The sequence below is a fragment of the Poecilia formosa genome, unplaced genomic scaffold (genome assembly GCF_000485575.1).
Source record: "Poecilia formosa unplaced genomic scaffold, Poecilia_formosa-5.1.2 Scaffold6, whole genome shotgun sequence".
Taxonomy (NCBI): domain Eukaryota; kingdom Metazoa; phylum Chordata; class Actinopteri; order Cyprinodontiformes; family Poeciliidae; genus Poecilia; species Poecilia formosa.
In genome coordinates, this window is record NW_006799945.1 from 2,112,282 (window position 1) to 2,134,707 (window position 22,426).

Here is a 22,426-nt window from a genome sequence, read left to right on the forward strand (position 1 = left end):
TTAGGATATCCAGCTTCCTCCTAAAATACTCATTCATTTCCCCGTTAGAGGAACTGAGAGCGCCCACCTGGATTAATAGACACAACCAAACCTGATGCCAGATATATCTATGTGCACGTGTGTATATATATATATATAAAACATCTATAAATATTAATGGGCTAATTTGCACATATTTTTCTCCCCTCTGTTGCCCTGAGATGATCAGAGACACTCCTAAATTCATTTAAATTTTTAGGCCCCATTTGCATATGCAGAGATTTTACTTCCAAACAGGCCCTCTCAATATGTCTTTTTACCCATCATCACAACCGGAGAGGAGAGTGCATTTCATTTTCAAGCGCTGATTGGATCCTTGATGAGATCTTCAGGGTGGCTTCTCGCACTGCGATGCTCCTTCACTCTCCAGAGGTGATGAGAGGCGAGAGAGAGGAAGAAGGAGGAGGAGGAGGATGAGAGGTAAGTATGTGGAGTCGAACCCACTCTGTCTGTCCTGAAGTGGTCGACGCTGTTGTTGTCCAACCGTCCTCTATCTGCTGCTGGAGCAACGCGACCAAGGCAAGAGCAAGACGGCAGCACGCGCTCCTCTTCGTCGGTGTATTCTGTGGCTGCGCAATAAAAAGAACATCTGACTGGCGAATGTCAAGGTTCTCTTGGACTGTATGAAAGATGCAGCTTCAAAGTGGAAATATTCCAAAAGGGAAGTCAAAAATGATGAATGGCTCTGAACTGACTGGGAAAGACATTCAGTTGTGTGCAAAAAGTTTTAAGCAGGCTTTAATTTAGTCCAAGGAATCATTCCTATTGTAGTCATTTAAAGTGATTACAACAGGAATGTGTGAAGTTTTGATCCTGATGCAGGACCAGAAAAATGCATCAGCCCTCATCTGGTTTTATCAAACAGCCCTTTGAAAGCAACCTGTTGGTGCTAACACACTGAACCTTTGTTTTTGTGTGTATATATATATATATATGTGTGTGTATTTTAATAATTTTTAAACAAATTATATATTTAAATTTTTTATATATTACATAATTATAAAATTTTACATTTTATTTTTTTTATAAAATTGCAATGTATTGATTCTACAATGTATAATCAACATATCGTAATTTTGGTAGTAGTAGTTTTAGTATGAGTTTTAATTTTCTTTGTTTTCAATAATCTGTTATTCTGTTTTCAGTTCATGTTGATTAACTGTAGTTTTGTTTTAAATTAATTGGATGCACACTGCTACTTTAAAGATAAACTAATCATTGATCCTGCTACCTTATAACACAATTATAATTATTTTTCATTCTTTTATTTTCCATAGCGTGGTTTTCATAGTCCCATCATTTTATGCCAGATTCTGTAAAATGAATGGAAATTAAACAAAGACAACCAGAGAACTCCCACTGTGTTAGTGGTTATTGAGCTACTAAACAGCAACAGCCTAAAAGACAAAGTGAGAAACTTTTCTAAAGACGAGCTCTGTGGAAAATGTTTTTGATAATGCCAGCATTAACCTAATATCATCAGTGCGAACCAGAAACAGGTGCTGATGGTGTTGCGTTGCATTCACTGCATTATTATTTATACGATTTGCGAAGGAACACGACACACAACCTGTACAGCCTATAAAAAAGACAGAAAAGAGTGACATTAAATCCAACTTACCAGCGTTCCAGGAACATGTTTAAAAATCAAACTGGTCACTAAAGGAGGCTGTGGGTGTCTGAAAGTTTTCATATCTGTTACCTTCAACCAGTGATGCAGCACCAGTGTATGCACAAGCTTTTTGGTCTTTTTTTTAATGATACAACAGTCTGAAAAAAAAAAAATCCTACTCCTGTTTGTCAAATATAAATGACATATAAATGCCTTTACAAGCATTTATACGACCAATTAAGATCAGAGTCTAGCTGCTGCTACCACAAACATTAATGTGAAAATTAGTGAAAAAGTTGATCAAGACCAGAAAGTCTGGGTCAGGTCAGAATAGAGCAAGTCCGAAAAATCATTTGCACAATCCTGGATGGCAGATATATATATTTTAAACATCTCAACTTATAGAAATAATGTATTTAAATTTAAGAGGTGCTGTATGACCTAAAATTCAATTACATAAATGTTGAACTTTTCCTTAATATTTGTAGAAGCCTGGGATGATGACTCAGTCAAGTTAAACCATGGATACATCTAAAACAAAAACAAAAAAAGAAACACAAGAAAGGACACATCCTGAACAAAATCTGCAGCAGATTTTGTTCTGCTACAGAACAAAATCTGCAAGAACAATAAGTTTGCAAGCTTATTGTTCTTGCACAATAAGCTTGTGTTCTTGCAAACTTTACGACAGTTCAGTGTCTCAACTCTTCTGCTGCTATAATATCAAACCTGTAATCTTCTGTGAACATCCACCTTTGAGGAAATAACATTAAACCTTGCTTAGCAGCGAGCACCAGACTGGACACAGGTGTAATACCACTTTGCGCCTCAAGATGGGGTTGTTAATCACCGTTGCAAACCGTCTGCCCTCAGTCAAACGTGACAAAACAAGTTGGTCTATTCAGTTTGTTCACCATGTAAAGCTCTCGTCATTCATTAAAGAGTGTAGTTGTTAAAATAGGAAGCATTTAGGAAATATGCACAACTAAGCCTAAATTCTCTTCTGGAGATCCTAGTATTTCTTCTAGCTAACCAACATGTTAACTCATCTTTCTCACAAAGCTAAATTATGCATTTTATCAGACAGATCATGAAAATGTTTAGTAGAGGAGTTCTCTGATGCTATAGACTCAGGTGAGTCTGTCAAAATGTATTAATACTTGATTTAAAAAGAAAAGAAGCGGCATTGCTTGCCTGGGTCTTTATGGGAAAGTGCTCTTTAACCACTAGATACGGCGCTGACCCCATTTGAAAGCAGTCCAAGTAAAGATGCGTAAAAAGCCTCAACATAAATCCGTCCTGTATTGCAGCAACACATTCTCAAACAGACGAACGAGGAACAATGTGACCTTTAATTTCAGTACATTTATTGAGTAGGAAAAGAAATACCACATAAGGAAATAATTGCTTTTTAACAGACTCAACAGTGGCACAATCATTGGTTTCCCTGCTGTACAACCCTCTTTTGGCAAAACAACACAGGGAAACTTGTAGTAAAATCCAGACTTTAATTTCACTACATTAAATCAGCGGAGAGAAAAGGGAAGTTGAGAAAACAAAACAAAACAAAAAAAAACCCTCTCAACTGCAGTAAAGAGTGATATCTCTGGATTACTAAGGTAAAAATGAATCTTTGAAACAACCACCAACTCCATATGAATGTGAAGTGAAACAATTGACAGATTTTTAGGGAGAAAAACCTTCCTTTCTACTCTTAAGTATAGTGGAGGATCTGTGATGCCGTGGGACTCTTTTCTTCCAAAAGCAATGTGAGATTTTAAGAGTGCATGAAATAATTAACTCTCCAGCACACAATCAGACTTTAAAAGGCTGATGGTTTCTGCCAGGAAAATAGACAATTTATCATTAATGGATCTCAAAGATATGGTGATTCAAAATAAATGCTTTTTGTTTTAACCAAACAGTAAGACGAACCTTTTCCATGTCATACCAAGCATGTAGGCAACAACATTGTGAAACGTGAGGAGTGTCGTCCATGAAGGATCAATTACTGGTTCTTCTATTAACAGAAGAAGAACCAGTAATTGTGCCACTGGTAAATTTGTTAAATATCAATTAAATATTAATTATTACCAATTATTACCTAATGTACAATTTTCCCCAGTTCGGTTTTTCCTTTTCTTTTTTTTTTCACTGTGTGAGTACGTTACACTGCAGTAGAGGATGAATTCATCTTAAGTTCTATGTATTTTTACAGGAAATGCTACTGAATGTGACCTTTCTAATATTTAGGATGCAAACTTTCACCCTTCTTGCAAAAAGAACGAAAACAACTCTTACAAACAGCATGTTTGCGCTTTGTGCCAGCTGTGAATAAAGGCCTGCCCTATCAAATCAAACGTTTACCGAACTAATTTGGCCTTGTATATTTTTTTGAGGCGTCGCCAAAGGATACAGCCAAACTTCCACAGAGACAAAATCTCCACCGCTCTCTTGTTGGCAAACAAGCGCGGTCTCACACGCTAACGCCGGACGGTCGCAGACGTGTACGTCAAAAAAAAAAAAAAAAAAAAAAAAAAAAAAAGGCAGCGCTGCTGGTAGTAGTAAACATTCAAAAAGGAACAGGGGTAATTCAGTTGATAAATGTCAGCCGAAATGAAGCTATCAGCTGAAAGCAATTTCCTTGTGCTTTGCCTGTGTTGTGCGCCAGGGACTTTGGGAGATTTTTCTCCCCTCCATCGATCATGAAGCCTCTGTTTTAGGCCAAGGTACACAATGCCCTCAAATTGCTGACATATGGACCAAGAATCACCACAAAAACCTGACATTTCCACCCCGCCCTCCTCTGTCCCAGCCTGTCCACTCCTCTGCTAAACTCTTGTTTATCCAGTGACTCTGGACTGTTTGGACCATTAAATAGCAGACACAGACAGAGGACTCTGGACATTAAAACCACGCACAGTAAAACCCCCAGTGACACCGGCGACGCCACCTATTCCTAAATCCAATTTGGAGAAGTGAGAATGCATTGTAATAAAAATGTAATTAGCAGCTGCAGAGTGGCTGCAGTCATCAAATGACTGTGTGGCTGTGAGATCAAGTGTGGGCAGACTAAAAATAAAGCCTGTCTGACTTGCGGGCTGCCTGTGACCAGTAGCGGAAGGAGCAAAAGAAATCATGATAAAGATGATGACACCAGCCACATAATGGCACAGAAAGCCTCCAGCTGGTATAAACAGAGGGCAGATGAAAGCAGAGCCGGACACAATGTGCGTGTGCTTTTCTTCCTTCGCTCCAACTATTCCTGTTACTGACTTGGTTTCAGCAGCTCCTGCAAACCAGCTATTCTCAGCTGCAAGTCTGAAAAGTGAAGCTATTTAAAGACAAAGGAGGCCAAGTGTAGAACATTAAAAGCCTCTTTTTCCTAATGGACGACCACGGTGCCAGCAGCCGGGGCCCCCAGAAGGTCCCTGCACAGGAAAAGTCCATTATCACTCCAGCTAATGGAGCAAGGGGCCGGCTTTAAACCAAAAAGTAAAGCAAATGAAAAGAAAACAAGAGAGAACAAGATGACGCACATGCTTCAAAGCAGTGTTTCTTTAATGGGGTCCATCAATAATGTGTCTTTCCTGACTTTATTGTGTTTAAAATAGAGTAGCCATGTTATCAATCCTAGACATGGACAGAAATTAAAGGCTCTTTTTCCCTCCCTCCTGATGTGCATTTTTACCAGACTGAGAATCAATGCGAAACAAATGTTTGGCAACACGCTAATGGCATCTGCCTAAGTTTCGAGAACAAACTGCGTCTTACTCTTGCCACCAAGGAAAACCCGCAGCCAGTTTACATTCGGATGGGTGCGCTTGCTTTGTATAAACAGACAGCCCCTGTGGCGAGGAGTTTGATGAGGAGGAGGCCCACAAATCCCATTAAAAGGCCATTCGTCCCCTGTTGGATGTTTGTTTGAAGATGGGGAGAGTAACAAGGAAGAGGAGGGAGGTGACAGGCAGTCGGTCGTCGTCGTTGCCGTTTCCGTGCCAGTTTCTGTTTACGCCTTTACGCAGCTGGACGCAAATATCGCACGGCAGTGATGGGTACCCAACAGTGTGGTCAAGAAGAAAAGATTCAGCAGACCAAAACGTGCGTCTGTGGATGATTCAGAAGCCAACATGATCCAGTCTCTGTTACCAACAGGTTCACTTTCGTCTTATCGATGCTGAAATATGTAACTGGAGACTTAATGGTTTTCTTTTCTTACAGTTATCCTAAAAGTTCTTTGGTCTTGACTGCGAGTTGTTTGTCGATTTCCGCAGCAATGTTGTCTGCCATCTGTTGAATCTATAAAAAAAGAAAAAAAGAATATATAGGGAGTTAAAAGTGATTTTTTTTTCTTTTTACTCTCTTAGCTGTGAAGTGCCCTGTAGGGGTTGTACCTGTTTTTCTACGAGTCGTATTGTGTCTTCAGAGTGACCCTCTTTTGCCTTTTTCACCTGGCTGACAGAATTGGAGCGCACTCTCCTCAGAGAGTCTTTAGCCTTGTTGCTGAATTGTTTGGCCAACTTGGCAAGGTTTTCCCTGTGTTCCCGTGTCACTCTGCCGTTAAAAGGAGGGGAAAAAAAAAAAAAAAACATTGACAAAAGAAAAATAGGTTGATGACGAGGATTCACGCTGGATTAAGTCGATCTCTGAAACAGTTCAAGGGTTGCCTAATCACAGCAAATTCACAGCTCAATAAAAAAAAATGTAAATAAGAGGTTTCTGCAGCTCCACCATCAGTTTCAGATTTGTTGTGGATGAGCGTACGTCGTTAGGACTGTCAATTAATCAGCATCCTGAGAAAATGCAGGTGTGAGGGTTTTATGTACAGTTTCATTGCACTGTTCAGTATGACTTCCTCTGCACACATATCACAGAGTTAGAAATATTCATGGACACAAAATCCAAAATGTAGGTGATTTTACTGATCACTGAGCTGTTCGTATTACTCTGAGATTTGAAACCGTTTGTTTTGTATTGTGCTAACCTGAGTGACGTTGCCCCTCCCCCACCCACCTGCTTCAAATTAAACAAAACTGGCATCAAACGTTTGTGCTATGTTTGTATAGGTTTGTGCAACCAAACTTTTTGTTGTGCTGCAACCAACCAGTCAGGCCAAAATCAAAATCAAATATGGTGTCAATTAAAAAAAAGTAATGTCTTTAACTGGAGAAAGAATTCCACACACGATCTCAAAGTTATGTCACAACTAAGTTTAGATATTTTATGTCTGATATTTAGTTGATATGAAACATTCAGATTAAAAAAAAAATTACTTTATCTTTGTGACGAATGTCTAATAAAGTAGCTGAAGAGCAGATTTAAAACATGATATTTGCTACATTGCCTAATATTTTACTGACAATCCAGGCCAATCACTTGAGGTTAGGAAAATTTTATTTCTGAAACATCTCAAAAAAAAAAAAAAAAGTGAAATCGTTAAATGCAAAATAAGTGTAAAGTCCAAAAGAAAACTGAAAACTAGTGAAGGGTCGTCGTAAAAAATACTTTGGCCGTTCTTTGCGTCCTACACAGTTACAACTTTACCTGATTGTAGCATGGCTGAGCTTAAAAAAAGATTGTGAATGTAAATGCACAAAATGATATCCTCACTCAAGCAAATGGATATACTTAGTGCTTGTTAGCCTTAAACATAAACCTTGTAGTTCTAACTCACAGCTTTGAACTACAATCACTTCGAGGACATAAAGCTGAGTTGGAGAAAAGAAAAGAAAAGATCCTCCCAACAAGTTTGCATCTACTTTGCATTTGTCAGTCAGAAAAGTCCTGCTTCCCGTTACACTCTGCTTTTCTTGCCCATAATTGGCTTTTTCGTCTTGTTTTTGCTGCGGGGACAATTTGCAAACAATCCGAGTGCCGCGTCTATTTACTGCAAACAATGCGGCCTAATTACCGATTCCAGGGCCAATCAAGAAGCGCCTTTCTTTGGAAATGCAAATGGAGGCTCGGAGCGTGCCGAGACTGATTGCAGGGGGAAAAGCAGACCGACTCTTGTGTCCCTCCTCTGCCAGACTAACACCTGCTGCTCCACGTGCACGCCACCACACACGCACATAAACACGGGAGGCACGCGGACTCACATGCACACTGTGTATATGCAGAAACCGTAGTCTTTACACACAGAGAGCGGCTTGTTGAGTGAGTGACGGATTGTTTTGTGTGAGGTTGTTTGATTTGGCAGGGGAAAAAAATAGAAAGGGTGAGAGATATTTAGCAAGAGTAGAAATAGAGAGAGTGACCTGACAATCATGCCAGCACACTGAGGCTCTCTAAAACTCCTTCTGAAAAGTCAATAAACCTGTCAGCTACAGCAAAGGTTGTGGATTTATTTATTAATGAAGTGAAACAAAAACCGTGAGAGATTATGTGTGAGATTTGGCTGCGATACTTGCATGCTGGATGACGTTTCATGGGAAGAACAGGCAGAAGTTTGTGTTAAAAACGAGAGAGGAAGGGGGAAAAAGAAACAGAAAAATGACAGAGGAAAAACAAAAGTGAGCAGAAGATGGAAAAGAAGGAAAAGTGGCAAAGCGGAGGAAAGGCTTTCTGGCCTCTGGCGTATTTGTGTGTCAGAAGGGGGACTCACTTGGGAACGGGCACCTTGATGATCGTCCCGTCCGCCTCTGGGTTTAAGTTCATGCTGCTCTCTCTCAGGGCGCGGGTGGCCGCCGCTGTAGCCTGGGGCGGGAGGCAGAAACACACACACACACACACACACACACNCACACACACACACACACACACACAGAAATACAACTTCAGCACCGGTGTGAAAGGAAAAGCAGAGCCACGGCTACAGGTAGTGACTGCGTTCCAGCTGGCAATCATTAGGGTTGTGTGTGTGAGTGTGTGTGTGTAAGTGTGTGTGCCAGGGGAATCCCGTGTAGCGTGGAAGTGCCTTGGGCCACTGTCAGCGCCGGGTCTCATGGGAGGGGACTGAGAGGTTGCAGGGGCACAGAGTTGACCTTTGACAACCTCACAGGAGAGTCTGCCTGCACTCGCGTTTGATACATGAACACTAGCATGTGTTTCAGCTCATTTGAATTCAATAAATATTGTTCAGAAAGATGGAAGTAAAGATGATTAGTTGAGCCATATTTAAAAAACATAAATACCATAAATGTTTCAGATTCTCAAACAGATGTTACACAGGTTTTTATGGGTTATAATTACTGCTTATTGATATCGGGAAAGCATCCGATTGCAACATAGCTCTTGAATATTGTAGCTGTGATATTGACTGCAATTGACCCGTACTTTTCTCAACATTCTTCCTCCTCTTTTCCATCATCCCAACACCCTTCCAACAAATTAAAGCCCTGATTTCTAAGCTCTTGATCAGGTATGCACATAAAAAAACAGTAAAATTCCACCTGAGTGGCTAAATATATAATTGTTATATAACATGTAATGACATTGCAATGCAACAGAAAGAAGGTCATGTTATGATAAAACCTTTTCCAATGAATGACTTTTAATTCAGTTTGCAGAAATGTGTATATCTTTGTTTATAGTTTTATCTGGTTGCTTTTCCAACCAACTGATTTAATTAAATATCTCAATAATTGTCTGAATAGATGCAGAAAAAAACCTTATTCCTCATGCAACAAAACTTTAGCAACATTTACTATCCTTGATAATATAAACCCCATTAACTGGAAGAAATAAATAGCCCAATTGATTCTAAAATTAGCCCAGTTATTCCACTATAAAGTAGAAACATTAAGTATGTAGGTATTAATTGTGCTTCAAGGTTGCAAGTAGTTGCACAGTTAAACCATTTTCCATTACTTAAAACAGTCAAGGTTGATCTCTCTTGCAGGATTAACATCCCCCGTTCTCTCTTGGGAGCTACAGCTGCATTGAAATGATGGACTTCGGCTAAATCCACTGTAGATTTCCAACAGACATCTACAGTGGTGTGGAAAATGTTTGCCTTCCTTATTTCCAATTTCTTTGATTGTCACACTTCAGTGTCTCAGAACAAACCAATTAAATATTAGTCAAAGACAACACAAGTAAACACAAAAAGCAGTTTTTTAAATGAAGGTGTTTATTGTTAAGGGAGAGGAAAAAAAAAGCAAACCTACACGGCCCTTTGTGAAAAACTGATTGCCCCCTAAACATAATAATTGGTTGTGCCACCCTTAGCAGCAGCAACAACTGCAATCAAGTGTTTGTGACAACTATCACTGCGTCTTTTCCAGCTGTGGAGGAATTTTGATCCACTTATCTTTGCAGAATTGTTGTAATTCAGCCACATCGGAGGGGGACGGGCTTTTTAAGATCGTTCCACAGCATCTCAATAGGATTTAGGATCGGCCACTCCAAAGTCTTCATTTTTTTTTTTTTTTTTTTTTCAATCAGAGGTGGACTTGCTGGTGTGTCTTGGATCACTGCTGCAGAACCAAAGTTTGTTTCAGCTTGACGTCTTGAACAGGTGGGTGGATATTTTCCTTCTGGTCGTCTTGGTTGACAGCAGAATTCATGCTTCCATTTATCACAGCAAGTCTGTGATAAATGGAGATTATCATTAAAATATGGTGGTGGTAGATTATCACACTACCACCGCCATATTTTAATGTTGGAAGCACGTTCTTTTTCTGAAATGCGGTGTTACTTTTACCACATGTAACGTGACACATACAATCCAAAGAGTTCGACTTTTGTCTCATCAGTCCACAGAATGTCTTCCTACAAGTCTTGGGGGTCATCAAGACGTGTTCCGAAAAAACTGAGATGCGCCTTACCGTTCTCTTTGTTCAGCAGTGGTTTTGTCTTGGAGCTGTGCCGTGAAGGCCTTTTTTTTTTGGCAAATCTTGTTGGCAAAAAAATGGTGGAGGCATGACCTCTGACCTTGTTGTGGGGTCTTCTGTGCAGTCTGGAATGAGTTGTTCTTGCAGCGATTTCGGTCAGTTGGCTGATCTTGGGAAGCTTCACCGCTGTTCCATGTCTTCGTCATGTTTTGTTGATAATGGATCACACTTTGGCTCACATGGAGTTTAAAAAATGGCTGTCCAGACTGATAAATCTCATTTTCTTTCTCATTTGTTTCTGATTTTTTTTTTTTATCTCAGCATGATGTCTAGCTCTTGAGGATGTTTTGGTGTTTTTCACTTTGTCAGTCAGGTCCTATTTAAGCGATGTCTTGATTTAGAACAGGTGAGGCAGTAATCAGTTCTGAGTGTACCTAGAGACGATGAACTCAGGTTCAACAGTTTTGCCAAGACAAGTTTGCCAAAATTCTTCCAAAGTGATAAAAAAAAGACTAATTTACTATTAATGCAGATGTTTGTTTGTTATTGTGGCCGCAGAGGATTTGTCGCATCTTGAAGTGTGACAAAAACTGAAAAAGCAGAAGCCACTTTTCATAGCTTTTTCATTTTTGGCGTTCATGTTGATAATCTAATCAGTTATATTGACTATATAGTAAGGAAAACATATGAAAAAGTTTTTTATACCAGTAATCTTTTTTTGCACTACAACAAATTATTGTTACAGAAACCCCCAACCTCACTAAAACCATATCTACCATTATGCTTTTTTTTTTAAACTGGTACCAAAAAATTTAAGCTTGACATACGCCAACAGGAGAATATAAAGTATCACCAATATCCAACACAATCCTTCACTCTCTAGATTACTGAACTACACTAGAGAGCTACAGTAATGCTATATATGCACAAGAGGAAGGAAGGTAATTTTTCAGCTGCATAATAATTCCCTTAACTGACCTTTTGAAAGTATGCAAAAGTCTGATACAAAGAAATTTAAGCCATTCAATTTCCTCCTGTCCACCTCACCTCTCTTTTCTTTGACGGCTCCTTCTGGACTTTTCCCACTGGGCGCAAAGAAATGGCAGCGAGATTAAAGGAATTTATTTGTGAGTATTAAAAAAAATTCATGAGTTTTTTTTTCCTTTGTTAAAGTCATCCGGAAAGCCTCCAGTTGCTTTCTGAGAGCAGGGTGATAGATTTATCCCATACCTATGTTTGATTGTTCTCAGCATCGAATTCATCACGGTTTCCTCTCTCAGATGAGCGAGAGTTCAATTCCTCTGAAAAAAAAGAAAAAGTGCTGGGCAGGTTCTGGTTAATGTGTTAGAGAGGAAGAGGAATTACAGTGAAGTTTCGCATCAAACGCTCCCAGCCCAGTTCAAAGAAAGCAGGCGAGCAGAGAGGAATGTGATCGAGAGGCTGTGTGTACCTTTAAAAGGGACAATATTGGGATCCCTAAACATGGCATACATGCCCACACACACAGTAAGCTGCTCCCACATTTACATGTGTTGGCTGCACTGTCCACTTTCCAGAATGTTCTTAATGAATGAATAAAAACAATGGCAGAGACTCTGCAGTGGCATGTAATGGATAAGTGTCATTATAAGCCTATTAGGTCTTGGGACTGAAGACTCACCTCTGTACAGGACATGGGTAACACTGGTCCTGACAGGGTGGCATGCGAGAGAAACAGGGTGTGTCTGTCTGAGCATGTGTGGTCTGTGGTTAATAAGAAATGGAAAAAAATAAAAAATAACACTCTCTGGAGAAATATTTAACCTGACTCAGCTTTAGAGCTGTATCGTAAAATTGAAGTTTTGATAAAAAAAAAAGTTTGATGTTTATATGATGCCGATCCACCTGGAAACAAAGCCAGGTAAGTCACAGCTCCCAGATGACCGGATAACCTTAGACAAGGTGAAGAACTGTTATTACTCGATATCCTGCCCTTTTAGAAATCACCCACGTTTATCTCATCTGCTTAATAGATGCTTTTTTTTTTTTTACATTTTCACACTGGAACCTCACTTTTTTATTGCAAAGCAAATAAAAAATTAAGTCCTGATGACCTCCTCGGCATAGATTACGTTTGCATGTTTACATTTGTGATGGTAGGACTGGAAATAAGCCTTTTCCCTTGGTATCAGATCTGAAGAATTAACTAGCCTGTGTAAAAAGTTTAATGGTGGCTTCAGGATACTAATGCTTGTTTTTGTCTTGTCACCATATCTTGACTCTTGCCTTATTTAATTGGTATGCTCTCTTATTTTTCTCATTTTGAACCGCAGATAACAGAAAGTGGCCTTGGTGTTTCCCTAGGGCCTAGGAAAACAGGAAGTCATTGATTACTAAGTAAATATCCGTAGACGTCATTAAAGTTATTAAATCATAAGGTGATATTTTTGCCCCACTGAGTAAATGTACTGATATGCTTTTTTATATGCTATATTTTATACCACTGCATCAAAAGTTGAATTTAGTTCAAGGCTTTTTACACAAAATGCAATGCAGAGACATTACCAGAAATGCTTTACCATTAGGAATCTCCTTCTCTACTGATTAATTATGTGATGAAAGCAACATGACTTTAGCAATAAAGCATCTCGACATTTCTGCCAAGTATTTTCTTTTGCATCATGTTGTAAAATTATACTTCAAAATAAAACAGAACTTGATCAGGAAGCTGAGCAGACACAAAAAAACATTATGAAATCCAACTCTTACACGCATGATTTAATAATGTTGGGTCAAATGCAAATTCTAGCATCAAAGAGTCTGGATACCTCTGACCCCTCAAACAAAATCTACAAAGAAATTGAGCGATTTAAAAGGGGGAAAAAAAGAAAAATAATCCATTTCTTCCTAACCCAGGGGTAAAATGAGGTCATTTCCTATCTGGGACGACTCACACGCAGACATAAGTACACTACAGTGCACACATACCCTTCTTTGCTATCTTTCACCTTCAGAACAAAGGGGTCCTTGAGTGATCAATCAATTAGCATCTGAGACTCGGGGCCCAGAGAGAGGCTGGTCAGGTTTCATTTACACACAGAGTGATGTGGGGTTCCAGTTCTGGTCTGGCTCACTTTTCCCTCACTGAAGACCATCTATCTGTCTCTGCTTTGGCTTATTTTTACAAAGCTTATTTATTCAGCGCTTGTCCGGAATGAGACAAACAGATACAGGTAGGAAGAAACTGCATTGACGTGTGTATGTGTGTGTGTGATCGTCTTACTTCAGGGAAGCTGCTCATGTTGACCATAATGACTTGAGGGGACTTCATGGAGATCTGACCCAGCTGGTTCAGAGGAAACTTCCCATCTTGAGTCGTCACCACAATGTGATCCAGAGCCCCTAAATAAATACAGACCAGGGGAGGTGTTTCATTTCTTTACTTATCTGCCTCCATGTCGCACAGGTTGCAGCGACGAACACGATACGCGCCCTTACGCCGTGGCAACTGCATTTCTTCAATATTTGGCAGAATTTTCACACAAAGGACTCTCTTTTGACATTGTTTTAGGCAGTGAAAAAAATAAGACGACTTATCAAATTTGTGAAGTATTTAAACTCGTATGTTTTGCATTATATACCGAGATCAAGTTCTCCTGTTGTTATTGGGCCTCTAATCAATGTGGTGACATGTTCTGGCGTGATGTGACTGCGTTTATGTAGAATTGGAATTAATGAAAACAGAATCAATCATCCGGTTGTTCAGTCTAACAAACAGAAAGACAAAGGAATCCACAGCAGAAGCCACAAATAACACATGTAAAAATTAAGCCCACTGTCAAGCTGTTAAAAATTTCCACAATCTTTTGTCTCCCCTTAACAGTCTCCGGCGACAGAAACAAAAGTTTTGCCAACACAAGCTGACTTCTGCTCCACCCACTTCTCATCCCTTTTTTTTCCCTTTGCTTCCTTGCTCCATCCATCCTTCCCCCTCATCCATCTGGCTAACCTCAGACGCAGTTGTTTCCTTCTCCTCCACCTCTGCCTTACATCATCTCCTCCCTTCTTTTCCCCCAGGGGGGTGTGCTGGTGCTGTGTGTGGAGAAGTGGGGTGACGGGGAGGTGAGCCAGTGGTGTAATTTTCTCTATAGGATCAATTTATCTTTTGATTTCAAGGACAGAAACAGAGACGCACTAATCAGAGAGTCAATATGAATGAGGAGTATTAAAAATAATAGATGTGATCAAATGTATATTGAATGAGCAACACAATTATATAACATCTTAGTTTGACTTTAAATGTCAGTTTAACCAAGATGTTTAAAGTAAAAAAAGCACTAATGTTTTTTTTTTTTACCTGAATTTACTCTGTTGAAATGTTGACTACCTACATATTTACAAGTGCTTGAAGATAATATTATTTTTTTAAGTGGGGTTCTGATAAGACAACATGAGCAATCAGTATCTTACCTGTGCTCTCTTAGAGGATTAATTGGCATGAAACAGATTTTAATTGATCAGAGTGGGCTAAAACAAAAGCCGATTTCTATCTTCCAGTTGAGAAAAAAAAAGGGTGTTTTATCTTGAATACCATTCAGTCATCTAAGTACGGGCATTTACAGTTACTCTAATAAATTAAATTCCATGTACCCTCATTTAATTCAGTAGCCTTGAAGTGAAGCATACTGCAATTAATAAGTTTTACTAGTATATCGTTGACAGATATTTTGTTCCAACATGAGTTAATGCCGGACTCTCATGTTTCTAACCATCTGATTTTAAGCATACAACTCAAGTCTTAAAAAAGAAAACATTTTCTTTCAGCTGACTATTTTCCATGTAGAACAGATCCTATATTGCTAGGCTAACATTAGCCTAGCATGTTTTCATGCGACTTGTAGTCTTCAATCTCAAGCCACCTGAAAAGTTTGTCACCTTTGCCTTTTTCTTTTAAACACCTCCCACACAATTGAGATAATCTACATGTTTTGTATTTGGCTGCACCATAAAAGGTATTTAAAAATGCATTTAAAAGGCCTTGAAATATTACGTTGATGTTTACAGTTTTTTTTTCATGCGAGCACATGTGTAGAAAACTTTCAATATTTGTGCATGCTTTAATTAAAGCATTGTTTTTAAACATGTAAAAACAGGTCTTAGCTTGAACTGCAGTCTGAAGCAAATGTCATTTCGTCATACTTTGCTCCCAAGCAGCCCTTTTTAAAATGATCTTATAAAATGGTTTTCATTAATAGATTGCAGGCTTTCTGAAGATCTTTCAATGTTTTCCTTCAATACTGAGATGCATTTTCTTTTTTACTTTTAGATGCATGTTTATCTAGCTGCTCAAATATGATCTATGAATTATTCAGACATTACAAAGTAATGAAAGAAAGCTTTGGCTTTACATAAGAGACAACTCAGCTTGACTATCTTTCTTTTAAACTTGGAACCAAACAAAACTTTGCTAATACCATCCAGAATAAAAGCAGACATGGACAACAGTGTTTCAAATATCAGAAAATGAAAAAGAATGAATGAATTAACTACTTTTGGAGGTGATGGAAATGTCGATTTGTAGAGATATAAAACCTCGCTACTCAGTTTCCAGCCTTGCTGACTCCTGCAACAACAATGCGCTTAGGATTTAGTCCCCAAACGAATGACCTATACACTCTTTGTTTACATGAAAACAAATTTAGTTTCCAAGCGGTAAAACCCCATACTTAATCACCACAATATGGTGGACAAGCCACTGGTCTCCCCACGCTCTATGCATCTATCTGTGCGATTTCCTGTTGTACGTCTGACGCACACAAACACATACATACAAGTGCGGATTCATAGCAACACGCAGCAAAAGATGCAATGCTATCCACACAGAGTCTCCCACTTGTAGCTTTAATAAGACCCAGATGACAAACCCACATACAGTTGCATGAGACAAAACTGACGTCATTCAATTCCACCATCTCATCTCTCCTGTCAGAGCCAAGTCATGTTGCCTCCCTGGATTATTGTGCAGCTGGACAGAGGAGGGAGGGACGGACAATCAGAGGAGAGCAGTGACAGACAGACCGGTGGAGGGAGAGGACAGGAAGGGTGACAAAGCAAAGGGATTAATCTAAAATAGATGAATAAAAAAAAAACAGAGACAGTAAAGAGAGGAACTGGAAAAGCTAATTGGTAGAGGTGAAATATTTCTGAGAAGTGTATTGGTGTTTCTTAAGCAGCTTCATATACATATGGATGTTCTACTCCCAGGGTTACTCCATAATATTCTTTACAAGAAGCAAGTTTACATGACAACTACAACTAAATTCATCAGGGGTTTATTTAAAATCTTTTGTTTGACTCCATAGATCAAACTCATAATAAATGTATTTGTTTATTACTTTTTACACTTCTCTGTCTTAAATGGAATAAATTAGATCAAGTTAAACAACTTATTTAAATGTCTTTTGTAAATGTGTTGATACTGTGGCATTTCTAGTCAAGGTTATTTTACTGTGCAGTTTGTATAAAGGTCCTTGTAAATAATCTACTGTAATAAATGAAAAGAAGATCTCAACACAGGAGATTCACTCTAAACGACTAAGTGATAAATCAGGGGAGAAAAATGAATAAGGCAAAGCTTGGAGACCGATCATACAAATCAAGGCTCAATTTATACTGTAGCTCCACAGGCTACATTATCCAACATGTACATATACAGTTATAAATAAAAGTAACTTGAAACCAATCATTTCAAGCAAATCATCTTTACCTTTAACTATCCAAAACTTTTTATAAATCACCCTGCTGTAAACAGTTGAGGTCCGAATTGCTGACACTTTTTTTTTTTTTTTATTAGTAGACTCTTTGGAAACATCTGTAAACCGGACAAAACTTCTTCCCAAATGATGTTAAAAGAAAATCTGCCTGCAAAGTTTCAACAGCAAGTTTTGTTTTCTTCTTCTTAGTTTCTACTAGCATGATGTTTTCATTTCCTGTCTTAATGCTATGCGCTACACTGTTGACCTCATTCTAAAGACTTAAAAATGTCATAGTAACACGACATTAAAATGTGCTTTATCCAAGTTTATGCTAAGCTTTTATTATTTGAAGTCATTACATACATGGGGAAAAACAGATATGTGCGTAATATCAGGATTTGATACAATCAAATTGTCATTTAGGCCTTTGTTTAATATACAGCTTATTGTTTGGTCTCTGTGCAAAACATTGTGAAAGTTTCTTTGGCTTTGTTTGGAATCCCTGATGGAAAACACAACCAAGAAGGAAGTAATTTTCAGTTTTAAAGACAGATTCTGTTGCAGTATCCTTCTATGGCAGCTTCTGTTACACACTCCACTCCCCCCAATTTGTTAGAACCCAGAAACAAAGGGTCACGGCCCGGATGTAGTTTGGGAAACAAAGGCCAAAGCCAGGTCAAACTCATGTCACACATGGATCTCCTCATATTAAGCCCTGTGGGACTTTGTGAGGAAGATGGAAACATAAGACAGACTTCTAACTGAAAGCAAAAAACGAACAATAAGGTTCGATGAATCCACAACGTTACGCAAAAGCAGAATAGATTAGAATAGAGTCACTTAGTCTGTCATTGCTCTTAATGCTATGCTGATTGCTATAGATTTAATTTATCTCATTATCTTTATCTCATTATAAGCCGTTTTCTCTTGCACCTGGAGAAAAAATGAGAGTGAAGCAAACAGGGGACACGTGAGGAGGCCCAAGGGACACAAGCCGACTACCTGGCGAGGTTCGGATGCTGAGGTTACGTGTGAACTCATCTTTGAGTGCACTGAGGACTGCGGTCATGTCCTCCTTCACTTCATCCAGACTGATGATGTCTTCCACCAAAGATGAATTAATATTCACCTTAGCTGACTGGCCCTTTGCCTTGGCTTCGAGGAAGAAAAAGGAGAAAATGAGACTCAAATATAAAGACAAATAACATCCAATCAACAAACTTCCATCTGAGCCAAAGGAAAAGAAGATGTTACACAAATCTGAGCTTCAGTGTCAAGACTCTCTTCACTGACCTTTTGCTTTCTTGGTGGCATAGAGCCTGATGCATGCAGGAGCAGGGTGGAGGGAGGCACCAGGACAAATCGGTGGTATGAAACCGACCCATGATGTGACTGTGAGTGGAGACCTGGCAGGCCGTGCCAGGGACCGACACAGAAAGGGTCGCAGCAGATTCAGGTGATTCAAAGCCATGACTGTAAACAAGCCAAAAATGAAGGGTTTTGATAAAAAGACATAAATGTGACGCACAGATTTTAAAAGTCATGTATAATTTTAAACCATTTGATGGCTGCAATGAACATATTTATTAAAATGAGGTAATAGCCCATGTTAGCCAGCAGGAGGTAGGCCAACATCTTCTTCCAGCTTCCAACAGCATGAAGGGCGCCTCCTCTAATCTAGAAATATATAACTTGATACAACATTAAGCACAGCTATGGAGAGTATTAGTATAAATAGGGGTCTGTTTTGAATTACTTCAAGTAAGGCAAGAAACTGACTAAGATTAAAATTCTACTGATAAAAATCTTACCTAGCAACAGGTGATGTGGACAAAACCTTCATACGCAGCAAAATATGACTCCGGCTATATGCGTAACTTATTCTATGGTAGTTAAAAAAAGAAAACCTTAACTAGAACACTAAAACATAATCCACCCAAACAGATAAACAGTTGGAGAATTATGCTGATTGTTGTGCACTGAGGAACTCCGTTTTTTTGTGCGGTAATAAACATCTCATTACCATCTACTGAAACACCAAAACAAAACTGAAACACGTTACATATTTCCTTACAATTTCTACAAGTTCATATGGTTCAAAGTTGGTTATATGAAACTAAATGTTCATCATCTGTAAATGTTGGCAGGAGGAATTTGGTTGCAACATAACAGAATCCCGATAAATAAAAATGAGAATTAACAGAATAAAAAAATGTTTTAGAAATAAAGTTAGTCACATATTTTTGTTGAAAAGGTCAGTGAACATTTAATAATTATGATGATTTTAATTATCATGATGATGAAGTCTACTTAACAGATTTTTATATTTGAAAGTTAGGCAACATTTTAAATACACTTGGATGCATCACCTTTTGGTTGATGCTTTTATAGACTGAAAATGAAGAAAGTTCCTGTTTTTTAGTCTATAAAATAACAAAAAATATCATGGATCAGAGCTCATCAAAGCAAATTTAATTTCTGATTATTGGTCAGCTGATTGGTGCAACTCTAGTTTTGTAACTATATATTTGCTGGGCTATAAAAGGGAAAATAAGCCGGTTTACACAAAGCAAAGATGAGCAAAAAAAAAAACAAAACAAAAAAAAAACTACACAATGTAAAGTCTTTTGAATGTCTGAAATGATCAAAAAACCTAAAGCATAGTTAATTACATGTTCTCAATGAGAAGAATGGGAAAACCATACTGTAGATAATCTTGCAAACAGCAGCACGAACAGCAGCTTCAGTATATATCCAAGTCTGCAACTCCTTCTTGTTTACACTGACAAAACCATGGAGACGTAACGACCCCTACATTCAGCCTGCATTTTGGGCATTCCTGAACAGAAACATAACAATGTGACTCCATGCTCTGCTCTTCTATAGATGAATCATAGCCCACCTTGCAGCTTGCCTCTTGGCTGTGACCTCTGCCACTGATGTCTTTCTGCACATGCAAACAAAGACCATCTCTGCAATATTTAAGCCCACACAGACACAAGCACAGAGCAAAGCCTGTCTTTCAAAGTCAGTGAATGTACAGGGCTTGCAGTACGTTGGTCCCTGACTGGCATCTTATTTTGTCTGGGGAGAATTCACAGCTTTTATCTCTGAAGAGGAAAATACCATCAGTTCTGCACTGAAGTAGTTCAGCCAAAGAGAACTTTACTCAGTTGCTACTGCAGTATATTTCACCAACATATTCTTCCAAACAAAATAATAATAATAATAAAAAAAAAACATAACAGTAAATGATTGAAAGTCAAATATTACAAAGTTAATCACGTTATGTATAATAATTCTGCTCTTTTTCAATTGAAGCCTAGTATGCAGATTAAAATGTGAATAGTTCTTCAAAAGTGTTTCATTGTTGTGAAATTTATGTGTGCTTTCACATCATAAAATTATAAAAATCATAGCAAAAGTATGTTTTTTTATTATTACTACAAAATCCCAGATACAATCCCGATGTTTCCTCAGTCTCTAGTCTTTGCTGTCAATTCAAGAAACTTTCTATTTAGTCTAAACTTTGGACCACCACTCCTGAAATAAATCTGCAACAGGCAGCTGAAAATTGGGGGGAGGGGGACTTCCTGACAAGCCGACATGATTCGCCACACAGTGGCAGAGCTGACGGATGGAGATGTGGGAAGGTGACAGATCTCTTTACAAAATAAGTCAAGCGAACAAAGTGAAGCCCAGGTGTTCAATGGGACACTGTAGTCTGGTATCCTGCAGGTTTCACAACCAGCTGCAGCCACACCCCTGTTTCTTCATCCAGCAGCGGGGAGCCAGCTGGTCAGCCCACATGCCCTCACTGTTTGCTTTAGAAAGGAACACTGAAGAGTATCTGATAATGTTCTGCATCATTCTACCTCCTAAAACAAATTTTCCAGAGGGAGGGGAGAAAAGAAGTCAAAAAAGTACCAGAGGAGAGTTTTAATAAAAGGGACACCCTGTTATTCCCCCCCCCCCCCCCTTGGGAAGTCCAAAATATAAGCGTGAATTGTTTTATTGTTGTTTTTTTTTAAATAACAAAACTAATCAGAATTTTGACTTTTTTTTCTTTACATTTAGAAATAACTTAAAATTAAGAACACTGTTGGATTTTACAAAGTCTAATCTGTATTTTTAAGTATTAAAAATATACTTTGTATTCAGCTCCTTTTAATCTGATTTGCCAATGTTTAGCTTCTTTTATTGATACGCTTTTTTATAAGAGGACAATATTTACAAAATCAGTGATCCAGGCTCCATTGATACTACAACACTGAAAGCCTGTAGGCAAAAAAAACAAAAAGAATGGAAAGTTAAAAATGTACAATGAATAAAAGCATCGATATTTCCAGTGTTTTTACTAAAAAAACAACTGCAGACATGTACAGAATTGGTTGTCGTTTATTTAGATTGATACAAACAGGCTGGCTGGTGCCCATCTATCTCCAGTCCATCACAGGACAAGCAACCATGTACACGCACGCACACACAGACCTAATGTCGCAATTTTGTAATAACCAGTTAACCCAACTCATGTTTTGGACTTGGGGATGAATCCACTCTTATGTATTGAGTTTTTAAACATATCAGATGCATCAGATGCAAATAAGTCTTAAAACCACCTGGCCAAGTGCTTAATAAAACTCCCCATGCAGCAGACCAATTATGACCCTCCAATCCCTCTGCTAGAGTGGTTCTACTTCAATATATGTGCACAAGATCCTTGTGGTGAACCAGTGGATGGCAAGGCTTCTTTACAACACACTGCTTTTACAATTAATTATTAGTCCTGAAAATGCAACCAGGTCGTAAGCTTTTTAGACTTGAGTAATAAACACACCGCCATTAAATAATATTCTTCATACAGACATGTTGTATTTTTTACGAATTGTCAACTAAAGCCATGTGAAGGTCGGGGTAATGAGAATAAATATATCAACATAAATATAGCAACGTGACTAAGTTCTTCAACAAATATGTAGTGTTAACTGCGGCAAAAAGGCAACACAGCTTTAAATTATACAAAAGTCTTCCTTACTTACCTATTCTGCACCAGTCTTTACAGGAGAAACATGTTAGCTAAAGAGAGAAGCGCCACAGTTGACAAGTTCGTCATCAACAAGAGGCGCTATCGCAGATAAGTGTGCTCGAGACATTCTATGGGTCGCACCGAGCGGGCGGAGTTACACATTGATAATGTTGGACGTTATCGAGCACATAGGGCATACGGAAGATACCAGTTACTAAACCAACTGCCTCCACGGACTTGT

At 38.6% G+C, this 22,426-nt stretch overlaps 1 protein-coding gene and 1 long non-coding RNA gene across 3 annotated transcripts; one reads left to right on the forward strand and one right to left on the reverse strand.

Moving 5' to 3' along the window:
• Nucleotides 1-1,594: 1,594 nt before the first annotated feature.
• On the forward strand, nt 1,595-4,213 carry LOC107838040 (uncharacterized). Its single transcript, XR_001664101.1, has 2 exons — nt 1,595-2,249; nt 2,316-4,213. It is a non-coding gene; the product is annotated as an uncharacterized LOC107838040 (long non-coding RNA).
• Nucleotides 3,805-22,306, reverse strand: mrrf (mitochondrial ribosome recycling factor). Of its 2 annotated transcripts, XM_007566695.2 has the most exons (8): nt 22,199-22,306; nt 18,453-18,632; nt 18,162-18,314; nt 13,688-13,806; nt 8,256-8,347; nt 6,046-6,205; nt 5,871-5,950; nt 3,809-5,758 (listed from the first exon to the last, which is right to left on the reverse strand). In XM_007566695.2, the coding sequence occupies exons 2-7, from the start codon at nt 18,628-18,630 to the stop codon at nt 5,873-5,875; spliced, it is 780 nt and encodes a 259-aa protein (XP_007566757.1). In that variant the 5' UTR covers nt 18,631-18,632; nt 22,199-22,306; the 3' UTR covers nt 3,809-5,758; nt 5,871-5,872. The 2 variants fall into 2 exon arrangements, with proteins under 2 accessions (XP_007566750.1, XP_007566757.1); XM_007566688.2 differs by having other exon boundaries at nt 3,805-5,950; nt 22,199-22,305.
• Between the last annotated feature and the right edge of the window lie 120 nt (nt 22,307-22,426).

Excerpts from the sequence above, each read along its gene's own strand:
- mrrf (XM_007566688.2), bottom strand. The coding sequence starts at position 18,630 with ATGGCTTTGAATCACCTGAATCTGCTGCGACCCTTTCTGTGTCGGTCC. Across the intron at positions 13,807-18,161 it reads CAGCATCCGAACCTCGCCAG|GGGCTCTGGATCACATTGTG; the intron begins GTAGTCGGCTTG and ends GTATTTATTTAG. Across the intron at positions 5,951-6,045 it reads TACGACTCGTAGAAAAACAG|ATTCAACAGATGGCAGACAA; the intron begins GTACAACCCCTA and ends CTTTTTTTATAG.